Source organism: Schistocerca gregaria, chromosome 2 (assembly GCF_023897955.1).
Source record: "Schistocerca gregaria isolate iqSchGreg1 chromosome 2, iqSchGreg1.2, whole genome shotgun sequence".
In the NCBI taxonomy this organism is placed as follows: Eukaryota; Metazoa; Arthropoda; class Insecta; order Orthoptera; family Acrididae; genus Schistocerca; species Schistocerca gregaria.
The window spans coordinates 197841784-197866501 of NC_064921.1; the positions used below are offsets into that span (position 1 = coordinate 197841784).

Below are 24718 nucleotides of genomic sequence, written 5' to 3' on the forward strand. Positions count from 1 at the left end.
GGCCAGAGTCCAGACACATCACAAAACTTAAAAACCCTAGACACACACGTCTCATCATTAGCTAAAACAGAAGGCAGATCCCCATCAACTTGTGCTTCTGCCCGTGCATCACGGTATAAAATGCAGTCTGTTAAAATGTGCCCGACAGATATGTGCACACCACAAGCATCACAAAATGGAGGATCCTCCCGCCATAATAAAAAGCTGTGTGTGAGAGGACAGTGCCCGATCCGAAGACATGTGAGCGCCACCTCCTCCCGCCTGAGCAACCGGCAGGAGGAACGCCACGGCCGAGTGGTTGACTTAATCAACCGCAGTTTATTGGCCGTCACCGCCAGCCATTCATCCTCCCACAACTCCATGCACTTCCTGTGGAGTGCAGCGATGACTGACTGCAAGGGAATAGGACACTGGACCACATCCTGCTCTCTGCAGGCCTCCTTGGTAGCGATCGGCCTGTTCATTGCCCCATATGCCGACATGACCAGGCACCCAGCAGAAGGATACTTCTGTACCCCGCTGTTGGAGCAAGTACAGTTGGTTATGTATCAGCTGGACCATCTCCTCAGTCGGGTACAGGTTCTGCAGTGATTGTAAGGCACTAAGAGAATCGGAGCAGAGAAGAAATCGATCGCCCCGAACACGATTCATCTGCTCCAGTGCCTTCAGGATTGTGTGCTATCTAAGAATGATGCCTTCGTAATCAAGGGTGGAAGTAATGATGTATACAGAAATGAGGGTAAACATGTGACCCAGTATTTAAAAACTACATTACTTGATCTGAAAGTTCTGAACATCATAGTTACTAGCTTGCCTCACTAATATGATCTTCAAGACAATTCCATCGTAAATCTGGAGCTTGCAAAAGTAAACAGACAGTTCTACAAAATATGTAAGTCCCATCAAAATGTAACATTTTCGATCTTCCTCATGCAAGAGATTTGTTTACGAAACATGGGCTATATTATAATAAAGTTGCCAAGTCAAACGTTGGCAAAATGCTAGGAAAATTAATACAAAAAGATGACATCGCAAGAAAACCAATTGCCATGCAACCAGTTTCGACCAAGGAAATTGAAAATCACACACATAGTTGCACCCACAGCGCCAGCTCAAACAGAAAGATCACATCCAGAAGATGTGGGGATGCCAGAACCAGCCTCAGAAGCTACAGCAGAGATTGAAATTATCATCAAGAAAACTATACCTAATCATCATCAAGACGCTCACACACAGGGAAACAGGAAAAAAATTTGGCCCAATGCAATGAATCCAGAACAAGCAATCAACACTCAGGTGGACACTCCATTTCTTTATAGTCAAATTAGTTTTAAAAATAAAGACCCTCTGCCTAATAATATATGCAGTAGTAATTTCATTATGCACTTAAACATTAGAGGTCTGTCTGAAGGAATGATCAGGAAGCTTTATGATATAGAAATTTTGCTAGAAAGTGTGAAACAGTCTGTGAAAGTAATATATCTTAATGAACATTGGCTAAAATCTGAAAATATCAATCTCCTGACTAAACTTACAGGTTATAAACTGGCTACCAGCTTTTGTAGGACCAATGAGTATGGAGGCTCTTACATACTAGTTCATTCCTCAGTAGACTATGATATCAGATCGAATTTTAGCCATCTGAGTGAAAAAGGTACATTTGAAAGTTGTTGTATAGAAATCACAGTATATCATATTAATTCTCAGCATATATCACATCCCTGGGTACCATATAAGCTCTGTATCTTTAGATAAGTTTGATACATTGCTACATAAATTAAAAAATGAGAAACTGTACAAGAAAGTGGTTATATGTGCTGACTTCAACATAGATGTAAGGACTGATGACAAATTTTCTTCACACTTAAAGAACCTGGTAGACACAGATGGGCTAAATCTCAATTTTGATCAGTATACAAGAATTACAGCAACCTCTGCAACATGTATTGACAATATTGTAAGTAGTTATAATTATTATGTAAAAGAAAAGTTTCTTTTAGATTTAGTAGTATCAGACCGTAAGTGCTATTTGTATTACTACTGAAACAAAATTCAGTCTGCACAACAAAAAGATGTAGGTATTTCAGTCAAGAAAATATGGAAGTATTTTGTAAAAAACTAAGTCAAACCAAGTGGACAGTCAGAAAACACATTTCCACAAGTGACAATTACCATAACTTTTTAACTGAATTCTTTGATATATTCAATGAATGCATCCCTTTTGTAACAGTGAGGACCAAGTCCCATAAAAGTAGATCATGGGTAACAAAAGGAATTAGAGTGTCTAGTGCTACTAAGAGGAAACTGCATATGGAGGCAAAAGTAACTCAAAGCCATGAATTTCTTAAGTATGTAAGCACATACAAAAAAAACATTTGACAAACTAGTTAAACTGGCAAAATGTACTGTGAATAATAATTTCATTTCAAATGTAAAAAAAAAAAAACAAATCAAAAGCTCTTTGGTCTGCTATAAGAAGTGAAGTTGGCAGTGAGGCAGAGAGAAAATGCCCTTCTAAAATAGTGATAAATGGTAGAGCTGTTACAGAACCCAGTGCCATTTGTGAATCGTTCAATGACTTTTTCATGAACTGTAACAAATTTGGTGATTGTTCACCACCAAAAACAAAGCCCAATATGACAGACAGTAATTGCTCTTGTTTTAAGTTTTCTCATGTTTCCATCTCAGATGTCATCAAAATCATAATGTCCCTAAAAAATTGAAAATCTGTGGGGTGGGATGAGGTCCCCATTGAAATAATAAAAATAGTGTCACAGTATTGCATATCCACTCTCTTTCATAATCAACCAATCTTTTGATGATGGATGTTTCCCAGATCCATTAAAATATGCAGAAGTTCAGCCAGTACGTAAAAAAGGCAAACACGATGAATTGGGCAACTATAGGCCAATATCACTGTTACCAATTTTCTCAAAAATATTGGAAAGAGCTGCATGTGATAAGATCAAAATTCACAATTCATCTAACAGCATTATCTTATGCAATCAATATGGTTTCAGAAAAGGCCACAGCACAATCCATGCAATAAATGAATTAGTCACAAAAGTCAGCAGATGTCTTGATGATAGAATGTATGTGTCAGGAATCTTTTGTGACCAATCCAAAGCCTTCGACACAGTAAATCATGACCTGCTTCTCCAAAAATTGGCACGCTATGGTTTTCAAGACAAATCTCTTAGCAGGATGTCTTCATACTTTCAAACAGAAAAAAAAGAGTATTTATTAACATTAATGGCAAGAAATTTCTCTCCGGCGAGAAGCACACTCAGTTAGTTGTTCCACAAGGTTCAATATTAGGGCCACTACTTTTTCTGTATTATATTAATGATATGCCATGCCAGATCCAATCTGATACTATCCTCTATGCAGATGACTCAACAACTGTAGTCTGTTGTAAAAATGAGGTAGGCCTAATTCGTCATATTGAACAAACATTTGGGGAAGTGGAGGTATGGGTAAAAAAAAAAAAATAACTTGACATTAAATTTTTAAAAAACAGAAATTATTCATTTCACCACAAAACAATCTGCACAGTCTATAGTTGAATTAAGGTATATGGACAAAAAATGAAAGACTGCAGACTGTGTGAAATTCCTCGGCGTATTAGTCAATAAAAACCTGTTATGGAGTCACCATGTGGACAACATACTGGATCAACTGTATAGCCTTGTATATATTATGAATATCTTGTATAGTATTATTGATTTAGCTGTAAGAAAAACTGTATATAATGCATCATTTGTTTCAGTCATTAGGTATAGTATAATTTTCTGGGGGTCTGGAAAAACAAATTTACTTAGAGTTTTTAGACTACAAAAAAGAATCATCTGAGCAATGGGGGGAGCAAAACCAAAGTAAGATTGTAAACATTTATTTGTAAGACTAGATCTAATGAGCATTTCAAGCATATACGTCTACTAGTGGACCTGACAGACATTGTCCTACATGATATTTCAAGTGATTAGGATATTAAACAAAGCATGAAATGAAAGACAAATAATATATAAGTTTCAAATAACTTACGGGTGTGCTCCTGTCGAAATATCAGCGGTGGTCGACGACGTCACCTGGCAGCAAACCCGTAAGTTATTTGAACATTCAATTCGCCGGGAAAAGTTAAGGTCTCACAGTATATAAGTTCATTATTCTTTATTTTGAAATAACATCAAATTTTCTAAAAACAATTCATTATAATCAATAATGTTTGTTTAAATTTATCTTAATGTGGTTGCATTCCTGGTAAATCCAGTGAATTCGAAAATTCAACAGGATAGTTGACTGCTTCGTCAGTATCGGTAACAGTGTCGATTGATTTGAACAATATCGCATTGCCAGGCAATGACTGTTGTATTTTGAAGTTAATAGCATCAACATTGATATTTTTGTGGCTAAAATAGCTAATTCACGAAGCCATGCGTAATTAATATAATTATCTTGTAAATTTGGAAATATGCTTTCAATCAAAGCATCTTTCATATTTTACCACATTGCAGAAACTGTCTGGCAATTTGATGCATTGTGTGTCTCCATGCAATGGTTAAGATTGTTTTATACATGCATTAATTTGATCTGCATATGTAGCACATGGAATGGCTAGCAATGTCTGTCTAAAATCACCGGATAGCAGCAGTAAGGCACCATCAAAAAGCCTGGTGTTACTATTTAGATTTTTCGTCATTCTATCGAGAGCTTCAAGTGAATGCTTGTGGGTCATAGTGAATTCATCCAAGATAATAATTTTGCATTTTTGCAAAACTTTAGCCATATCGGAATGGTGTTTTATGTTGCACATTGCATCTGGATTTGTGTGAATGTTCAATGGCAACTTGAGTCCTGAATGTGCAGTCCATCCGCCATCAAGCAAAGTGACTGCAATACCTGATGAAGCCATTGCTAACGCAATATGATTTTGTGATCAAATGCGCGCAAATATTAGTGAGATGAGAAATGTTTTTCCAGTGTCACCTGGTGCATCCAAACTTTCAACGAAAGTAGTTAAAGAGACCGTATTGAACTCTTGTTTGCACTGAATCTCACTGTTAATGATGTCTGTTGCTGGGCAGTTAGGTGAGGGCACACCAAACTGAATGAGTGGTATATTCGAAATCAGAATGCAAATATCTTCAATCTTTATTAGTGCCTCATTATATATTTCTGGCAAAAAATCGATATTGGGATCTTGATCAGCGATTCGAATGCGATGCAGAATGTCGTTGCTCATGGAATCTTTGTATTCGTCCCAGAGAACAGAAGCTTGAGATGGAAAACACGTTGTCAATAATATGGTGAATAACTGGTGAATTTGATGAGGACAGTAACTCAATGCTGCATCTACAAGTGTAATATACCAATGGTGATCATCTTCCAGCAAATGCAATTCAAGACACGCATCATGATGTGTGTCGTACAAAATGCCATTGACTGTTCGCAAGTATTGGAAGGGCGTCGGTGCAAGAACATTAACTGACAATAAACGCAAGAAGAAACATTCACATTGCTTTGGACGGACTGTGTATAATCAGCCTAATGTATTTCCCACAAATATGCCTTTGTATCCTTCAACCAGAACACCTTGCTTTCATGGTTCCCACATTTTTGACTTTCTGTTCCATATGAAATATTGTGGCACATGTCTTTGCAAATTTACCAGGAATACCAGGTCGGTTGCATAATTCGAAACTCAGTTAATGTGGCTTTTGGGGCAATTGATGCACATTGTAGACCAGTTTCTTCCATGAAATAAACATGCTGTCCATTTTCAAGGTGCACGGCCAAATGTATAACAGCAAGGTCTCTTTTGTGTATTGGAAAACCCAAAATATGCCAAAATGCTTCATTGCTGCTGATGTATCGGCCCATTTGATACTGTGTTATTTCATTGTTTTCGTTAACATTGTGAACAGCAAATACAGCCATCTCACTGCCCTTACGGACATATTTGCATATATATTTTAAAGACTTCACCTAACTGCAGAGCTCAATGTCTAAGTGTGCATTGTAGATTTTACACAGCAATGGTGAATACAGAATCACCCAGTGATTGTCAGTGTCAACTGTTGTACCGTTTGACATGCGTAATTGATGTGATCACAACCATGGTCATTGTCTTTACGACGATACAATGGGTAACCATCGATATTAGTGATTGTATCATTTATACAATTTTTTGGAAAACGTTTCGTACATTTTGCTTTGTCCTTGCACGGCGCCGTCATGTTTATAGCACCGCATGGACAGTGGATCATGTTAGCGGTAACAATCTCATACAATTCTTGATCGATATTCCAATCCGGAATGAACAAATCTGGTCGTCCGTACGCATGCACATAAGTCATGGCGTCTTGAATATATTCTTGCGTAGGACGTGGGCTACCAGTATATGATGATGGAAGAATATATGAAGTACCGATGTCGTTGATATTAGTTATTCCATCTGCGTTACCAACAATATTATCACACGAATGAATCTATTCCTCAGCTCAAAGTTTTGCTTGATTATCCCTGATGTATTGTATTCGCTTGCTTTCAATTTTTGCATACATATCAACGATATATTGATGAAACAGCTGGCGGCATCGGAGAATATTATTGTCTTCATGGGCACAAATCATCAACCGATATGCGTAGAAGTTCATCGTACTCACTTTCTTGCTGCTTTCTGCACCTGCAAAGTAAAAATATAATTCAGACAAAAAGAAATTAATTGTGCATAAAAGTAAAATATTAGGTAATGACGTGTAGATTGTACCTGTTGCTGGATTTCTTTGTTTGATATTTAAATGATATCCATCTTCTCCTCCCCAAAATATCTGTGGATATTGCAAAGCACCGTAAGAGCAATGACTGTCTTCAATCATATGCACTGTGTTATGTCTGCGTTGGATTTGTATATCTCGACGTTCAAATGCATTGTCAACCATAACAACTGCAACTTCATTAATGGTCAGTGCATTATATCGGTCCACGTGCCTGCTTTGATGATGATCATATAGTTGTTTTGCAGTCTGTTTGAAATGGTATTGAACAACTGGACCAACTGGTTGTGATTCTGTAAAAATGGTTCTAAAATATCCACAACTTCTTGCTCCTCTATCTGCTCAGTTGGTTGTACTGGCAGCATGCGTTTATTTGCTGCTCCTCATCACCCATGAAGTAGATTTGCAGAAATTTTGATTCGGTATCAGGCATCGTCATTAAAGAACCAATTTGATGATACACTTGTCCCTGAATCTCAAATGTTGATTGGAAATTGTGACCATCCTCATTCTGAACGGTTTTTGTTGCTCCAAATGATGCCATTTGAGAGCACAAATTGAATTTGTGAATTTTACACACACACACACACACACACACACACACACACACACACACACACACACACACACACACACACACACACAAAATTAGATTGAGATGTAGCTCCAGCCAATAGTGTTTTCAGTGCTTTTGACAGCGAATTCAATGGTGGCAATACAACTTTTCTAGACGCGCAGCAGAAACTGGCTGATTCACCTTTGTATTTGAGTGCATGACAGTGTTGGCATTGCTTGTTCGTAGCACCGATTATAATTTGTGAATACCACGAATAGTCGATGTCCGACTCATATTCAAACGCAAGGCGAAGAAGTGATGCACGTGTCAATGCGCGATACACTTGCAAATTCTGTTGTTCACATGTTCTGAATGTGTCGGTGACTCGTTGATGGGTCAGTCTTTGTCTCAATGCATTAGTTCGAAGGTGTTCATTGGCTTACTCTTGACTTTCATTAGCATGTCTGATTGCAGCCTAGTTTCTTAAACTTTCATTGTCCATCAATTGATCTTCTGCCAATCTATTTAACCAATGGTTCTGGACTAATTGTGAATTCAGAGTTCGTCAACCAAGTTTTCCAGGCCCCACTTGAATGCATACACAAAAATTCATTAAGTCGATCCAGCCGTTTAGTTGCAGTATAGATAAATAACCTAGATACCGACTGCAGCACCATCTGCCGGTCTGATTTGTGAATCTAAATCATCCAGGCCCCCACTTGAATGCATTCACAAAAATTCATTAAAATCGATCTAGCCGTTTAGCTGCAGTATAGATAAATAACCTAGATACTGACTGCAGTGGCATCTGCCAGGCTGATTTGTGAATCTAAACCATCCAAGGCACCACCCAAATGCATACAAAAAAAATTCATTCAAATCGGTCCAGCCATTTATGAGGAGTTCAGTGACATACACACATACAGTAGAATTATGTATATAAAGATGAAACTCTCACTTTCACGAAAAGAAACCCACAACTTTTTGAGGGCAACTGCTTCTTGCATTAATATGATACTAGATATGGAACAAGCTACATGATACCTACCCACCGATTAAAATCATATGAAAAAACCCCATTCTATATGGGCATGAAATTTGTAAATAAAATATGGAAAAGTATGGATGACCCAAATGTAAAAGGTACCAAAAACACCTGGAAAAATATCTGAAAGATAAATGTTAATATAGTGCAGAAGATTTCTTGAATAGCAACAATGCATTATAATTGTAATTAAAATACCTCTTTGAAGATGTTACACCATATGTATTATTAGTTTATTGTCTATTTTTAGTATTATTATATATAGTGTAAAACTGACAAGTCACCTATGTCGCAATCTTTGATTGTATAAGGCATGCTATGTGATAATAAAAATGGAAAATGCTTCAATTTAATCACAAATCTGGTGTGGTATATCCTATTTGTTCATTAAGCAACAGTGAAGAACTTGACTTTTTGGAAATGAAGGAATACAACATTAATCTGGATGCCAGTAGTTACTGCCTTCTAGGTCTTGTGGAGGAACAAAACAAGAATATTTGTTTATGTAATTTACATTAACAGGAGAGAATTTTTGGGCTTCATGAAGATAGTAATATGTTCCAAAATTATACAACAAACTGACATTAATGATATAAGCCTATAGTTGCATGCATCTGTTTGATGATCTTTCAAAACAGAAGTGACATCCATGTTTTTTTTTTCAGTCACTTGAAATTCTTCATTGCTCCTGCTGCTAGAAGTGGAGCAAGTTCTTTTGCCTACTCTATATTGAATGATACATATCTCATTAAGTTGGGTTGTTTTGGCGGAGGAGACCAGGCAGTGAGGTCATCAGTCTCATCGGATTAGGGAAGGACGGGGAAAGAAGTCGGCCGTGCCCTTTCAAAGGAACCATCTGGTCATTTGCTTGGAGCGATTTAGGGAAATCACGGAAAACCTGAATCAGAATGGCCAAGTGGGATTGAACCGTCGTCCTCCCAAATGCGAGTCCAGTGTGCTAACCAATGCACCCACCTCATTCAGTATATCTCATTTCTTCTGTAGAGCAAATTTATTTGAATTTTTATCTTGTAGTCTCTGTGATACCTAACATTTTATTGTTTGTATGACAACTGAATGGAGGAACAGCATGCCAGTCTTCCTCAGTGAAAGAACTTTGAAAAATGGATTTTGTTGTTCAGCGTTCTCTCCATCTTTCGCCATTTAAATGCTTTTGTCAACTATCTGGACAGATGGCTTTGATCGATTTACTGATTTAACATAAGACCTAAACTTCTTAGGATACTTCTGCCAGAGTAGTAGGTTGAATTTTACTTTCAAATTCAATGAATGATTCGCGCATGACTCTCCATACATCAGTTTTGGATTCATTCAGTTTTAGTTTTTCTGTAAGTCTCTTGGAATGATCAAATTTGGTGTGAAACTCTCTTTGCTTTTTGGAACATCTATCTAACTTGTCATATATCCATAACTAGTCTTTTCATTTCTCATAACTTTGTTCAGCACTTAAATGTCTAAAACATGTTGTCCAACACTTTTGAACTTATGTTCCATACTCAGTATTTTTAGTTTAAGATCTGGGTGTTTGAGTTGTTGTTCTGGTAAAATGAAATATATTTCCTGCTGCATTTTCTATGCAGAAATATTTTCCTGTCTTCTTTTACATTTCTATGTGATCACTGATTCGTGCTTTAAGAAAACTGAGTCAAAAAATTTAGACCTGTTTATAACCATCAGAGCTAAGATGTTGATCAACTGCTCAAGAAAGTAATTTTCAAGTAAAGCATTTAGAAGAATTTCACTTCATTCCCCTCCCTACTACCTACTTTAATTATCTGAGTCTTTAGACTGAAATCTCCTCCTAATGCCATGGCGTGAACAGGAGATTTACACATACCCTACTCTACTTCTTTTCTCCATCCAAATTATTTTGCATTTGGAATTTGGATTAACCTACAAATCATTGTAGTATTCACAGCCATAAACATATCTCTACCGTCAGTGTCTAGCCTATCTTTATGGTATACACTTCATTCAGAATTTGAAACTTTACTACTGTTATTATCAATTTCAACCAGTTTTCTGTTCCAAGAACTATGTGAGCATTATTACTGGTCATAAGCAAGACTAGTTTTGGGACCTCTGCAGGATACTCCTCTGCTGTTAACTAATACTGCTTGTTGTTAACATTTTTTTTTTTCTGGTCTGCAATCATGACCATTATTCTCTGAAATGAATGGGGCTGCTGTCCTGCCCTCTCTGAAACCAGAATGAAAAGGATTATTTCATCTTCACTTACTGACTGCAATATCCATTGTTCGTCACATGCTGTGCTCAACATCAAATCTTCACTTCCTCTGACTTTCGATAGCCTACGCTATTGAAATGGTGCAATGATGTCTTATTATTTCCTTTCTGTTCTTCCTTGTTCCTCTTCACAAAAAATCCTTTTTATGTACATGTTAATCTATTTGCAGCTGTAACAGATCTTTATAACAATGGATTGTATGTACTGATGCATGCAACATAAACAGTGTTTGAATAACACGTACTTCTGTCTTTTCCAGATTGGTGGTGCAATGTCAGAAGAAGGAAATACTCTGACTGGAATTAAAAATGAACTAACGAAAGTTGTGAACAGTATGGCAACAATAGGTGTAGCATTATCAGCTTGCAGTTTGCCAGGTAAATACAACAGTTCTTTGAAACAGTTGGACTAATCTAAAGAAGATAGAAATTTTCTAATCTAAAACCAGAATGTCTCCTCAGTTATATTGTGGCCATTAAACACTCATTGAGAAATGTTTCATCCAAGATACGGATGAGGCTCTAATGGCAGCTGTTGGGTCCAGAGGGTGCACCCGACTGCAAATTGTGTTTCATATAGAACCAATGGCACCTGCTGCCAAAGTTCAGATGTCATCCTTGGTTCTTGCAGGTGGATAGCTGCACTAATGAAGACAGACAGGCTTGCACACAGACTGGAAACTGAGCAAGCATTTTTAAGCACTGTACAATCAATTGCACTTAAACCAGAGCTTCAGTGGATTCTATGAGAATCTAAGAAGCAGGTTTTTTTAAACATTAACTATTAAGTGGAGAATTGTAGAACCCCTCCCAACAGTGAAAGCATGCACCACTTGCAATTAGTGGCTACTAGTGTAGCATAGTATGTGTGGTATACATGTGTGGATTTTTAGGACAGAAATTTAAAAAAAGAACAGAAATTTAAAAAATATCTAAAGTTGTTTTACAGATTACTGGATGACGTTGGAAGTTAAAGAAAGTTAACAGGTGCACCTACATAGATACTGGTTAGGATCATATTATTGTGGGCATAATACAACAAAAGGGGAGTAGCTGTATTCACAATGGTGGAATCAAGTCCTCGGCCATAGACTTAAATAAGTGTAGCATTGAATGGTTCTTTGAATGCTATACTTCAGTAATACTGTTGACTTTAAACATACATGATAGTGGTTCCGACAGTGTACAGGATTCCAATGTTTTAACTTCATTAAGCCATTAGAGAGAGTACAAATATAAAAAAAAATGGTAGAAATAACTGGGAAGTAATTTTATGTGAATATTACAGTGTTGATTTCATATTAGTGTAAGGAGACAATTCTGTTTCTTGGGTTAACTGTCTTTGGCCTTTCTGTCTAAGTGCAACAAAATAGCCAAAAGTTTACTTTTAACACTTTTGGTACTCTTAGGAAGCTCTGCCTTTGCTGCTTACCTATCATCCAACTACATTGTATACATGTTTTGTAGATACTATGTCCTTCTAGTTTCTATCCCTACCTTACTCTTCATCTGATGTAATGGATCCAGGTTGACCAAGGTCTGGTAGTATTCTTAACCCATATGCAACACATAGTTTAACTTCACAAAATGAACTTATTATACAAAACTCACCATGCTTACATTAAAAGGCACTCACAAGTTCTGTTTTTTATATTTCATAAGTAGTCTAACACTACATGAAAAGAATAAATTGTTGAAAACTGTTTGTTGCATGTTTGCTATAATGGGAAGAAATGGGTTAAATGTGCTGTTCAAAATGGAGTTTTGGTGTGAAACTAATGACACTTACATACACACCTACAGTTCCTTGGTAGAAAAATGTGATGCAAATGATGTAGTGAGTCTGATGAAGGAATTATTACGGATGCAAAACTCAGATATCCATGGATGCACTGCATGACTCTTTTTCTGTATCATTGTAAGTATCAGAGTTCTCATTTAAGCTGTACATTGTTTGCTTTGTGTGCTGGTCAGTATGTTGAACGTATCTTATGACCTGGTAAAAATCAAAATCATTGTTACATTTTCATATGACCTGGTGTTCTTCTTCTCACCTTTTCAACATTCTACATTTCTTTCATTTTATTTATAAATTTTTAGAGTTTGTTAGCCTCCACGATTGATGTCTAAACTGCTCCCCATGTGAAATGTTTCAGCTATCTGTAGTAAAGATTGAATTTTCATTCTTGATGATAATATTTTTGAAATTTTTTCTCCTTCCCATATGTCTACCTACTTCTTGCTTCTCTCTCTCTCTCTCTCTCTCTCTCTCTCTTTTTCTCTATTATAAACTGTTTTGCCACTGACTTTTATTTGTTATGGTAAACATATTAATATTATTGTAGGTTCTCCACCATTATTTACCTTAGCCCCCGATGAGATGGAATTAGGCCTTGGAGTTCATGGTGAGGCAGGGGCAAGTCGAATAAAAGTATGTATATACAATTCAAGGAACTAATATCAACTGTTTGTATAATAATACAGGTTGCAATACTAAAATTTAGGCAATTTTAAGTAACATTAAATATTACAAAAAATTCTTTTTCTTTATGCATAGGGGGGTCTACAGAGCACAATCATTTAGCTATAACAGTGTACTCCAGTCTCAATCTGAAATGCACCCATATATGACATAATGTATATCTGAAGCCATGTCTGTGAATGCTGCCTCAATGATTATCCTTAATGATGTTACAGTGGAGTATTGAGATTTACTGAAGAACATTTTGACTAGGTTTCATACATAGTAATGCGGAGATTTAAAACATTGCTGTAGGCAAACCACAATTCCATAGGTCAACACATACCAGAATAGACTGATCTTCAATTTTGTACTAAATGACTCGTGGGATGGTGTACAACGTTGCTGTGGATTATATTACATTAAGTGAAATGAAATGGAATTTTCATTCCATGGATCCATATTGAGGAGATCTTTGTGGATGTGGAACATTAATTACATTTTACTTTATGTGATACTAATAACAAAATTATGGTGATAGTAGTAATAGTACTAGTAGCGGTGGTTGTTGTAGCAGTAGCAGCAATAGTATAAGGGTAGTAGTACTTACATACACTACATTTACTGTTCTATTTAGAAATTCACCAATGGAGTTAAAGGAGTTTGGTACAAGTAAGTCTTTCAGGGTTCTCTTAAACTAAACTTTATTTGTAGTTGAATATTTTTCGTGATTGCTGATAACTTACTGGAAATATGTGTTCCTGGATAATGACTGCCATTTTACACTAAAGTAAGTGCTTTAAAGTCTTTTTGTAGATTGTTTCTGTTCTTAGTATTGATTTTGTGAAATGAGCTGCTTGTTGGAAAAAGGGTTGTATTATTTACAACAAATTTCACTAGGAATAAGTATACTGAGAAGCAATAGTTAAGTATACCCAGTTACTTGAACAAACTCCTGTGGATGTATATAAATTCACACCACAGATAATGCATATTACGTACTTCTGAACAGGTAAAACTTTTGGTTAACTGAATAGTTATCTCAAAATATGATACTTTATAACATTATGGAACGAAAGCAAGCAAAGTGTGTCAGCTTTTTTTATTTTTACATCACCTATGTCTGATGAAATTAACACTGAAAATTAGGATTTGTTTAGGCATTTCAGTATTTCATTTGTATGCTCATCCCAACTAAATTTATAATCAAGCTGTAATCCCAGGAAAGCGTATGGTGTCCCAGATACCACTCTTTCTGTCCACAGCCCCTCAACATTTGAAATAACATTCAAATAAACTATTTTTTTTTTACATGCAGAGTTACAAAGTCATGCGTATCCTGGGTACAACACTTAGCACTTGAAAACTGGTGGCAAATTTTGTTCTGGCAACAACAGGGGCATGCTTTCAATCATGTGTGAGCTAGCAAGCAAAGTGTGTCAGCTTTTTTATTTTTACATCACCTATGTCTGATGAAATGAACACTGAAAATCAGGATTTGTTTAGGCATTTCAGTATTTCATCTGTATGCTCATCCAAACTAAATTTATAATCAAGGTGTAATCCCAGGAAAGCGTATGGTGTCCCAGATACCACTGTTTCTGTCCACAGCCTTTCAACATTTGAAATAACATTCAAATAAACTACTTTTTTTTACATGCAGAGTTACAAAGTCAAGCGTATCCTGGGTACAACACTTAGCACTTGAAAACTGGCGGCAAATTTTGTTCTGGCAACAACAGGGGCATGCTTTCAATCATGTGTGAGCTAGCTGTAATTGCTTCAATTAGTTTTTGTATCTAATGTAAAAGTCTTCTCATCAAGAAATAATCTGTTTTGCTTCGTGGCATCATTTTTCAATGAGCACAGGTGCAGTTTGCAGAAATTGACTCAATTTGCCCGAGCAGTCTCTAAGAGAATTTGTTTACTTTCAAGGTGTAGGATTTATATTGAATATCTTCCTTGACACTTCTATACATTGTTGGTTTTCTGATACTGATAATATCTGCCAGTGATCACAACAATTGCCTTGTATTCCCTGAAACAGCACTTGAACTCTTTCAGTGAACTTCTTTTGCAGATCCTTGCAATAATGAGTATTGAGTGTTGCTTCCTTGCCAGTACTCTGGAATTTTCGTCTGACTGCTCTGAAGCTGAATATTTTGTGCATCATAAACTGTGGATTTAGGGAATTTAAAACATTTAATTATGTCCGCTGCTGAGTGACAAAACAAAGGTGTTCAACACTCCTTGTCATTTTATCATACTTTGCACTTAATTTCAACATTTTGGACATCTGATATTGACTGTTTACTAGAAACAATTGGCAATGTGAACCACCAACATTAACATCTGGCAGAGGAATAGTGTGGTAGGAAATTTAAATTTGTATTTTAGTAGTTCATTCTGTAACTATGTTGGTGTGATGTATAGGTGTGTCAACACTACTTATATGTCAAAGAGAAGTAGACCCATTCTAAAACAAACCTTGCAAGTATAGGATGCCATCCTTGTCTTCCCTGGCAGCAGATATTTTAGTGATAAATAAAAATGAAGCTTGAACACTAAAAGAGAAATTAGTAAATAATGAACACAGAAATAACATTTTTATCTGATAGTTTCATTAAAGCCTTTTACTTCATTGAAACAAAGAAACCACATAGCTGAGAACTACATCAATTGAGTGATATTACTTTTATTATGCCATGAGTTCCATAACAATAATGATGTTTTTTCAATGTCAAATAATCAAACAAAATCCCAAAAACAATAAAATTTCAGGACATTATGCATATAATTCTCTGAATAAATGTTAAGAAGATTAAAGCTTAGAAATTTGCAACCACACATTATCTACGTATAAATACAGGTGAACTGGTACAGTTTTGATTTTATTGATACATCTTACATTTGTCAATACACAAGAAACTGTTTACATACTGGCTAGTTCAGCCTAGGATGAAGTGCGTTCTTTTGTGTAATGCTGCCCATAATTTAAATATAATTTTTTGCACAAACAATATAATTATTCATCAATCCATAGTGTAATGGTGGTTTCATCAAAACTTAATAAGATATGAAAAACATGCATGTAATGATATTTGATGTTGTTTTTCTGATATACTTAGCCAGGTGATGTGTAAAATGTATTAATGTATTCAGTATTCTGTAATTGTACAACTTACAATTGTTAGTCTAATTAACTGCAAATTCAAGCAACACTGCCAACGCTTTGATTTTTGTAACTTCATATATAGCACAGCTTCAGTACCCAACAGGTCAGTCCAATGTTTGTTGATTTTGTCCAGAGAGTTGCAAGTCTGTGGTGAAAAGCTCTGGATTATTTATGTGTTCATCTATATTCAAAATTCTTTAAATATGTGAAGCTGTGATATGAATTTGAAGACATGTAGACTATGAAATTTTTATTATAATATGGTGCACTTGGAATGAATTTACGGAACATCAAGTGGGAGTAACTGGTTATGATTATTTATTATTTTACATGAAAAACCTGGGCAATATCTGTGTTACAATCCACAAGCTTATTTCAGTCTACACTGTCAGCCTGGTGCTGTTACCTCTTATTATCTTTCAGATCTCTCAGTGATGTTCATTGGTTTGCTGTACCAGTAAAATCATCTGAATATAATGAAATTAATAAGGTAGCTGTAAGTTATATAGACAGCAATATTTCAAAAACTGCATAGGATACACACAGATCATTCAATTTAAAAAATCATAACTATTGAACAACTTACTGTTGGAAAGAGCAAACTCTCAAGTTTTACATTGTCCCCACTAGGTAGCAATAATGTGCAACCACTTCAGTTCTAGAAAAATCGTTCGGGACATCAGAATGCATTTTGTGTTCTATGTTTTGCACAGTGCAAGTCAGTAATAGCTTTTCACCATGAATTTCATACTAGGTATGGTGTAGATCCTCCTACAGCACAGAGAAGTAGATGATGACATGAACAATTCCGAGAAGCAGGTTGTTTGTGTAAAGGCAAATCACTGGGCTTTCCCCGAGTGTCTGACATAGATACCGAACGCATCCACCATAGTTTCACAAGGAGCCTGCAGAAATCTGTTCGCCATGCAAGCTCAACAGCTCAACATGCCCTCTGATGTCTGTCTGGCATGTGTTGTGTTGACATTTACACATGACACCATACAAAATTCAGCTACTGTAAGCTCTTTGTGAAAGTGACAAACAACATGTGCATTTCTGTAATTTCATTCTTGGCAAGATGTAGGATGACAGTTTTCTTCCATGCTTAGTGTTTAGTAATGAGGCAACATTACAATAAAAAGGAGAGGTGAACCATCATAATCTGAGAATATGGGTTATAGAACAACCACATAAAGTTATACAACAAGAGAGGGACTCTCCAAAATTTAATGTGTTTATGCAGTTTCACAGGAAATGGTTTGTGGTCTATTTTTTCTTTGCCAAGAACACTGTTACAGGAAGCACAAATCTCAAAATGCTTGAGAGCTTTCTTTTCCCACAGTTGGAGACTGATTTGAATGGCTTAATTTACCTACAGGAATCTGGAAGTGCAGGAATTTTTAAATCAAAGGGAACGATGAATTGGTCACATTGGACCTAATGATTCAACCATACTTTAATGGCGTCCAAGGTCACTGGAGCTTACTGTATGTGATTAATTCTTGTGGGGGTATATGAAAGACTCTGTTTATGTGCCTCTGTTACCAACAACAGTGAATGAACGGAGACATCACATAACAGCAGCTGTGGAAGCTACAACTCCAGAAATGCTCACTGCAGTGTGGGAACAACACGAATACTGCATTGACATATACCGTGCATCTCGGAGGGCATGTTGAACACCTATGTAAAGGTATGGGTGGAGGGGGGGGGGGGGGGGTGGACTTTTTGAGATTTTCATTGATCAAAAAACAAAATTCATTGCATATGTTTATTAGTTTCAGAAACATAGACGTGACAAATTGGATGATTATTTTTCATACACCATTTATAATGAGAGAGGATATATGTGGGAGAAACAATTTGTCTAATGATATACAGGGTGTACATAAAGTCTGGAAGCACTTTCAGTTATTTATTGCACAAGAACTAAACATTGTACACATGTTAATTTTAATTTTAAAAACCACATCCTCAGTTGCAAAGTTTAGCTAGATTTACCTAGGTTTCAGTCGGAATAACCCAACCTTCTTCAGAATAAAAGTAACTACCGTTTGCCATAGTGGACATTGTCAAGCTAAAACTACAAATCCATAAATTAACATCAGACTGTAAAAACTTATCTGAAACTGCCTCGGCCCCACTTCGCAACTGCAATGCACCAGCCATGAATGCTGTACTGGAACTCAGTCTGACGATAATTTATGGATTTGTAGTTTTAGCTTGGCGATGTTCACTATGGACAAACGATAGTTACTTTTATTCTGAAGAAAGTTGGGTTATCCCGACTGAAACCTAGGTAAACTTCGCAACTCAGGCTGTTGGTTTATAAAATTAAAATTTATACAGTTGCTGACAAGGCCACAAAATGTTGAAATTATATTGTCCACATGTCATACATATTGCATTTTGAAGAGAAACTCTGAAAATTTTGTACAAACATTCAATATGCGAACCATGAGGGACCCGGCAGACGGCAATACGGTAATCAAATTCTTGCCATACCCGTCCCAGCATGGCTTCGTCGACTGTGGCAGTCATTTCCCGTATTCTCTCCCGGAGCTCTGCTACATCACGTTGTAGAGGCGTTACATACACCAGATCTTTAATTTGTTCCCACAGAAAAAGTCACACAGAGTGAGATCTGTTGCTTTTGTCACACTCCAACATACCAAAAATTCGCTCGGCACCCGAATTCACCTTGTTTGTGACTAGCGCTGACTATCGCTGTGGCGGTATACATGAAAAAAAAAAAAACTTTCAGGATTTCTCTTAAAAATGACATAAGTAGGGTTCCCGTACTTTATGTACTCCCTGTACGTCCCCACAATCATTGTTAAAACTGGCTGTGACAAAGGAAAAAAATACGCAAATTTTTTGTTTGCAAAACATATATAAAAACAAAGATGATGTAACTTACAAAACGAAAGCGTTGGTATGTTGATAGACACACAAACACAACACACACACAAAATTCAAGCTTTCGCAACTCACCGTTGCTTCATCAGGAAAGAGGGAAGGAGAGGGAAAGACAAAAGGATGTGGGTTTTAAGGGAGAGGGTAAGGAGTCATTCCAATCTTGGGAGCGGAAAGACTTACCTTAGGGGGAAAAAAGGATAGGTATAAACTCGCGCGCGCCCACACACACACACACACACACACACACACACACAGATATATCCATCCGCACATATACAGACTCAAGCAGGCATATGTAAAGGCAAAGAGTTTGGGCAGAGATGTCAGTCAAGGCAGAAGTACAGAGGCAAAGATGTTTTTGAATGACAGGTGAGGTATGAGCAGTGGCAATTTGAAATTAGCGGAGGTTGAGGCCTGGTGGGTAGTGAGAAGAAAGGATATGTTGAAGGGCAATCATTGTTTATCAACCCAAGTTGACCACAGGATCAACATAGTTCAGCTTTAACCAACACTTGTTCGACTTTTTTTCACACCAGATCACCAGTTGCTTTCTAGTTCACCTTTATCTCTCCCCATACATTTTTATTTTCATTTTCATTTCAGCCTCATGTAACACTTTCCACATTCTAACACCATGTCACCCTCACAACATCCCCACAGCGACCCCATTAAGTTTTATTTACATTCCCTCCGCAAATATGCCTTCGCCATAGCCAGATTACGCTCCCATATTTTATTTTCTCAGGCTTGTCTGACATTTGGCATTACCCCCAAAGGCCTCACACTTAAAAGTTCCTGTCTCTGGCTGCAACCCTTCTTTCCATCAGTCCCTATACCAGTTCCAAACTGAACAACCCATAGCCCTCACCCACCTAATCCTTCACCTACACATCAACTCAGCCAATGAACACACTCGTCAACTCCTATCCTTAATAAAAGTCCTCAATCTTTCCTCTCCCATATCCACATTGGCTGTTCAGAGCATCCTCCTACAAGCCAACCACAAATTAGAACAGCATGCCACCCTCCACCTCAAAAAACTATCCAATCTCCTGGTTTCCCATCTCCGGAAAGGCAACTCACTCACCCTCCACAATCTTTCCAGCAAACCTCAACCTCCTGTCATTGCACACAGACCCAGTCTCTCCCATCTACTCAATCTCCCACATCCAGCTTCACTCCCCCCAAAACCTCAAAATTCCAATCAACACAATCTGGAACCACAAAACCCTAATTCAGTAGTTAACCTATCCTCCAAACCTCTCTCTCCCAATACGAAAGCTCTGTCCTATCCAAAGGCCTCACCTTTAGCCCTACTCCCAGATTCAACCAAACAGCCCTCATCAAAGATCTACTGTTCTACACTCATACTCTCTGCTGGAAATATCACTTTGCCATGATGAAAAATAATCCTAATCCTACTCCTAATGATCCAACTCCCCAAGACACTATTCAAATTGAACCCTGCCAGGAACAGTTTCATCCTCCGTCACAGCGGGACCCACCTCCTCTTCCTCAAAATCCCACTCTCCAAACCTTCGAGGAATTTCTGACTTCCAGCCTTGCCTCTCAATCCTTCTTGAAAAACCTTAATCCTACTCCCAACATCACCACTGCTGAAGCCCAGGCTATCCATGATCTGAAGACTGCGCGATCCATCGTCATTCTTCCGACGGGCAAGGCTTCCACGACCGTGGTACTTGATCGTCGGGAGTATGTGGCTGAGGGACTGCGTCAGCTTTCAGACAACACCACATGCAAAGTTTTCCAAGGTAATCCCATTCCTGGTGCCCAGGCCAAGCTTCAAGGAATCCTCAGAACCTTGGACCCCCTACAAAACCTTGCACCTGACTCTATCAACCTCCTGACCCCACCGACACCCCGCACCCCTACCTTCTACCTACTTCCTAATGTTCACAAACCCAAACATCCCCTAGCCCCCCACTGTTGCTGGTTACCAAGCCCTCACAGAACATATCTCTGCCTACGTGGATCAACACCTTCAACCCATTACATGCAGTCTCCCATCCTTCATCAAAGACACCAACCACTTTCTCAAATGCCTGGAATTCTTACCCAATCTGTTACCCTCGGAAACCATCCTTGTTACAATTGATGCCACTTCCTTATACAAAAATATCCCACACGTCCAGGGCCTCACTGCAATGGAGCACTTCCTTTCACGCCGATCACCTGTCACCCTACCTAAAACCTCTTTCCTCATAACCTTAGCCATCTTCATCCTGACTCACAACTTCTTCACTTTCGAATGCCAGACACACCAACAATTGAAGGGAACAGCCATGGGTACCAGGATGGCACCCTAGTATGCCAACCTATTTATGGGTCGCTTAGAGGAAGCCTTCTTGGTTACCTAGGCCTGCCAACCCAGTTTGGTACAAATTTATTGAAGACATCTTCATAATCTGGACTCACAGTGAAGAAGAACTCCAGAATTTCCTCTCCAACCTCAACTCCTTTGGTTCCATCAGATTCACCTGGTCCAACTCCAAATCCCATGCCACCTTTCTTGACATTGACCTCCATCTGTCCAATGGTCAGTTTCACACATCCGTCCACATCAAACCCACCAACAAGCAACAGTATCTCCATTATGACAGCTGCCACCCATTCCATATCAAACGATCCCTTCCCTACAGCCTAGGTGTTCATGGCAAACAAATCTGCTCCAGTTCTGAATCCCTGAACCATTACACTAACAACCTGAAAACAGTTTTCGCATCCCGCAGCTACCCTCCCGACCTGGTACAGAAGCAAATAACCAGAGCCACTTCGTGATCCCCTCAAACCCAGAACCTCTCACAGAAGAACCCCAAAAATGCTCCACTTGCGACAGGATATTTTCTGGTACTGGATCAGACTCTGAATGTGTCTCTCCAGCAGGGATATGACTTCCTCAAATACTGCCCTGAAATGAGATCCATCCTTCATGACATTCTCACCACCACCTACTCCTGTCCTGTAACCCTGAAGGTGTACACAATCAAAGGTAGAGCCACGTGTGAAAGCACCCACGTGATTTACCAACTGACCTGCCTACATTGTGAAGCTTTCTATGTGGGAATGACCAGCAACAAAATGTCCATTCGCATGAATGGACACAGGAAGGCAGTGTTGGTAATGAGGATCACCCTGTGGCTAAACATGCCTTGGTGCACGGCCAGCACATCTTGGCATAGTGTAACACCATATGGGTTATCTGGATATTTCCCACTAACACCAACGTATCACAACTCCGGAGATGGGAACTTGCCCTTCAATATATCCTCTCTTTCCGCTACCCACCAGGCCGCAACCTCTGGTAATTTCAACTTGCCCCAACTCATACCTGACCTGTCATTCAACAACGTCTTTGCCTCCGTACTTCGGCCTCGACTGACATCTCTGCCCAAAGTCTTTACCTTTACATATGTCTGCTTGTGTCTGTATATGTGCGGATAGATGTGTGTGTGTGTATGTGTGTGTGTGTGTGTGTGTGTGTGTGTGTGTGTGTGTGCCTGTGTGCGCACACGCACGAGTGTATACCTGTCCTTTTTTTCCCCTAAGGGATTGGAATGACTCCTTACCCTCTTCCTTAAAACCCACATCCTTTCGTCTTTCCCTCTCCTTCCCTCTTTCCTGATGAAGCAACTGTGGGTTGCAAAAGATTGAATTTTGTGTGTGTGTTTGTGTGTCTATCCATACCATTGCTTTCGTTTGGTAAGTGCTGGCAGGTTGATAGACACACAAACATACACACAAAATTCAGCTTTCGCAACCCATGGTTGCTTTATCGGGAAAGAGGGAAGGAGAGGGAAAGACGAAAGGATGTGGGTTTTAAGTGTATGTTTGTGTGCCTATCAACCTGTCAGCACTTTTGTTTGGTAAGTCACATCATCTTTGTTTTATATACAGGGTGTCCCAGCTATCTTGTCCACCCAAAATATCTCTGGAACAATAACAGCTATTGGAAAATGACTTTCACCGGTATCAATGTAGGTCTGGGGCCAATGAATGTACATATTTGGAAACATTCTAAAACGAAAGCATATATATATATATATATATATATATATATATATATATATATATATATATATATATATATATATATATATATATATATTTTAAAAACAAAGATTCCAAGACTTACCAAGCGGGAAAGCGCCGGCAGACAGGCACATGAACAAAACACACAAACACACACACAGAACTACGAGCTTTCGCAACTGGCAGTTGCTTCGTCAGGAAAGAGGGAAGGAGAGGGAAAAATGAAAGGATGTGGGTTTTAAGGGAGAGGGTAAGGAGTCATTCCAATCCCGGGAGCGGAAAGACCTCCCTTAGGGGAAAAAAAGGACAGGTGTACACTCGCACACACACACACACATCCATCCGCACATACTTTCTTTATATATATTATAAAGAAACATTCGACATGGGAAAAATATATTAAAAACAAAGATTCCATGACTTATCAAGCGGGAAAGTGCTGGTAGATAGGCACAATTAAAAAAACACACAAAATTTTGAGCTTTCGCAACCCACGGTTGCTTCGTCAGGAAAGAGGGAAGGAGAGGGAAAGATGAAAGGATGTGTGTTATAAGGGAGAGGGAGAAGTGGAGAGGCAAAGATGATTTTGAATGACAGGTGAGGTATGAGTGGCAGCAACTTGAAATTAGTGGAGATTGAGGCCTGGTGGATAACGGGAAGAGAGAATATATTGAAGGGCAAGTTCCCATCTCCGGAGTTCGGATAGGTTGGTGTTAGTGGGAAGTATCCAGATAACCCGGACGGTGTAACACTGTGCCAAGATGTGCTGGCCGTGCACCAAGGCATGTTTAGCCTTTCACACGTGGCTCTGCCTTTGATCGCGTACACCTTCCGGGTTCCAGGACTAGAGTAGGTGGTTGTGGGATGGTGCATGGGACAGGTTTTACACCGGGGGTGGTTACAAGGGTAGGAGCCAGAGGGTAGGGAAGGTAGTTTGGTGATTTCATGGGGATGAATTAAGCGGTTATGAAGGTTAGGTAGACGGTGGAAAGACACTTTTGGTGGAGTGGGGAGGATTTCATGAAGGATGGATCTCATTTCGGGGCAGGATTTGAGGAAGTCGTATACCTGCTGGAGAGCCACATTCAGAGTCTGATCCAGTCCCAGGAAGTATCCTGTCACAAGTGGGGCATTTTTGGGGTTCTTCTGTGAGATGTTCTGGGTTTGAGGGGATGAGGAAGTGGCTCTGGGTATTTGCTTCTGTACTAGGGTGGGAGGGTAGTTGTGGGATACGAAAGCTGTTTTCAAGTTGTTGGTGTAATGGTTCAAGGATTCAGGACTGGAGCAGATTTATTTGCCACGAAGGCCTAGGCTGAAGGGAAGGGATGTTTGATATGGAATGGGTGGCAGCTGTCATAATGGAGGTACTGTTGCTTGTTGGTGGGTTTGATGTGGACGGATGTGTGAAGCTGGCCATTGGACAGATGGCGGTCAACGTTAAGGAAAGTGGCATGAGATTTTGAGTAGG

The 24718-nt window shown here is 38.5% G+C and overlaps 1 protein-coding gene across 1 annotated transcript in view; it reads left to right on the forward strand.

Moving 5' to 3' along the window:
• Positions 1 to 24718, forward strand: part of LOC126336677 (triokinase/FMN cyclase-like) — a 141728-nt gene that overhangs the window by 77840 nt on the left and 39170 nt on the right. The window contains exons 7-8 of the mRNA XM_050000625.1: positions 10906 to 11023; positions 12991 to 13076. Coding sequence (XP_049856582.1) covers positions 10906 to 11023; positions 12991 to 13076 — 204 coding nt within the window. The remainder of the gene's footprint in view (positions 1 to 10905; positions 11024 to 12990; positions 13077 to 24718) is intronic.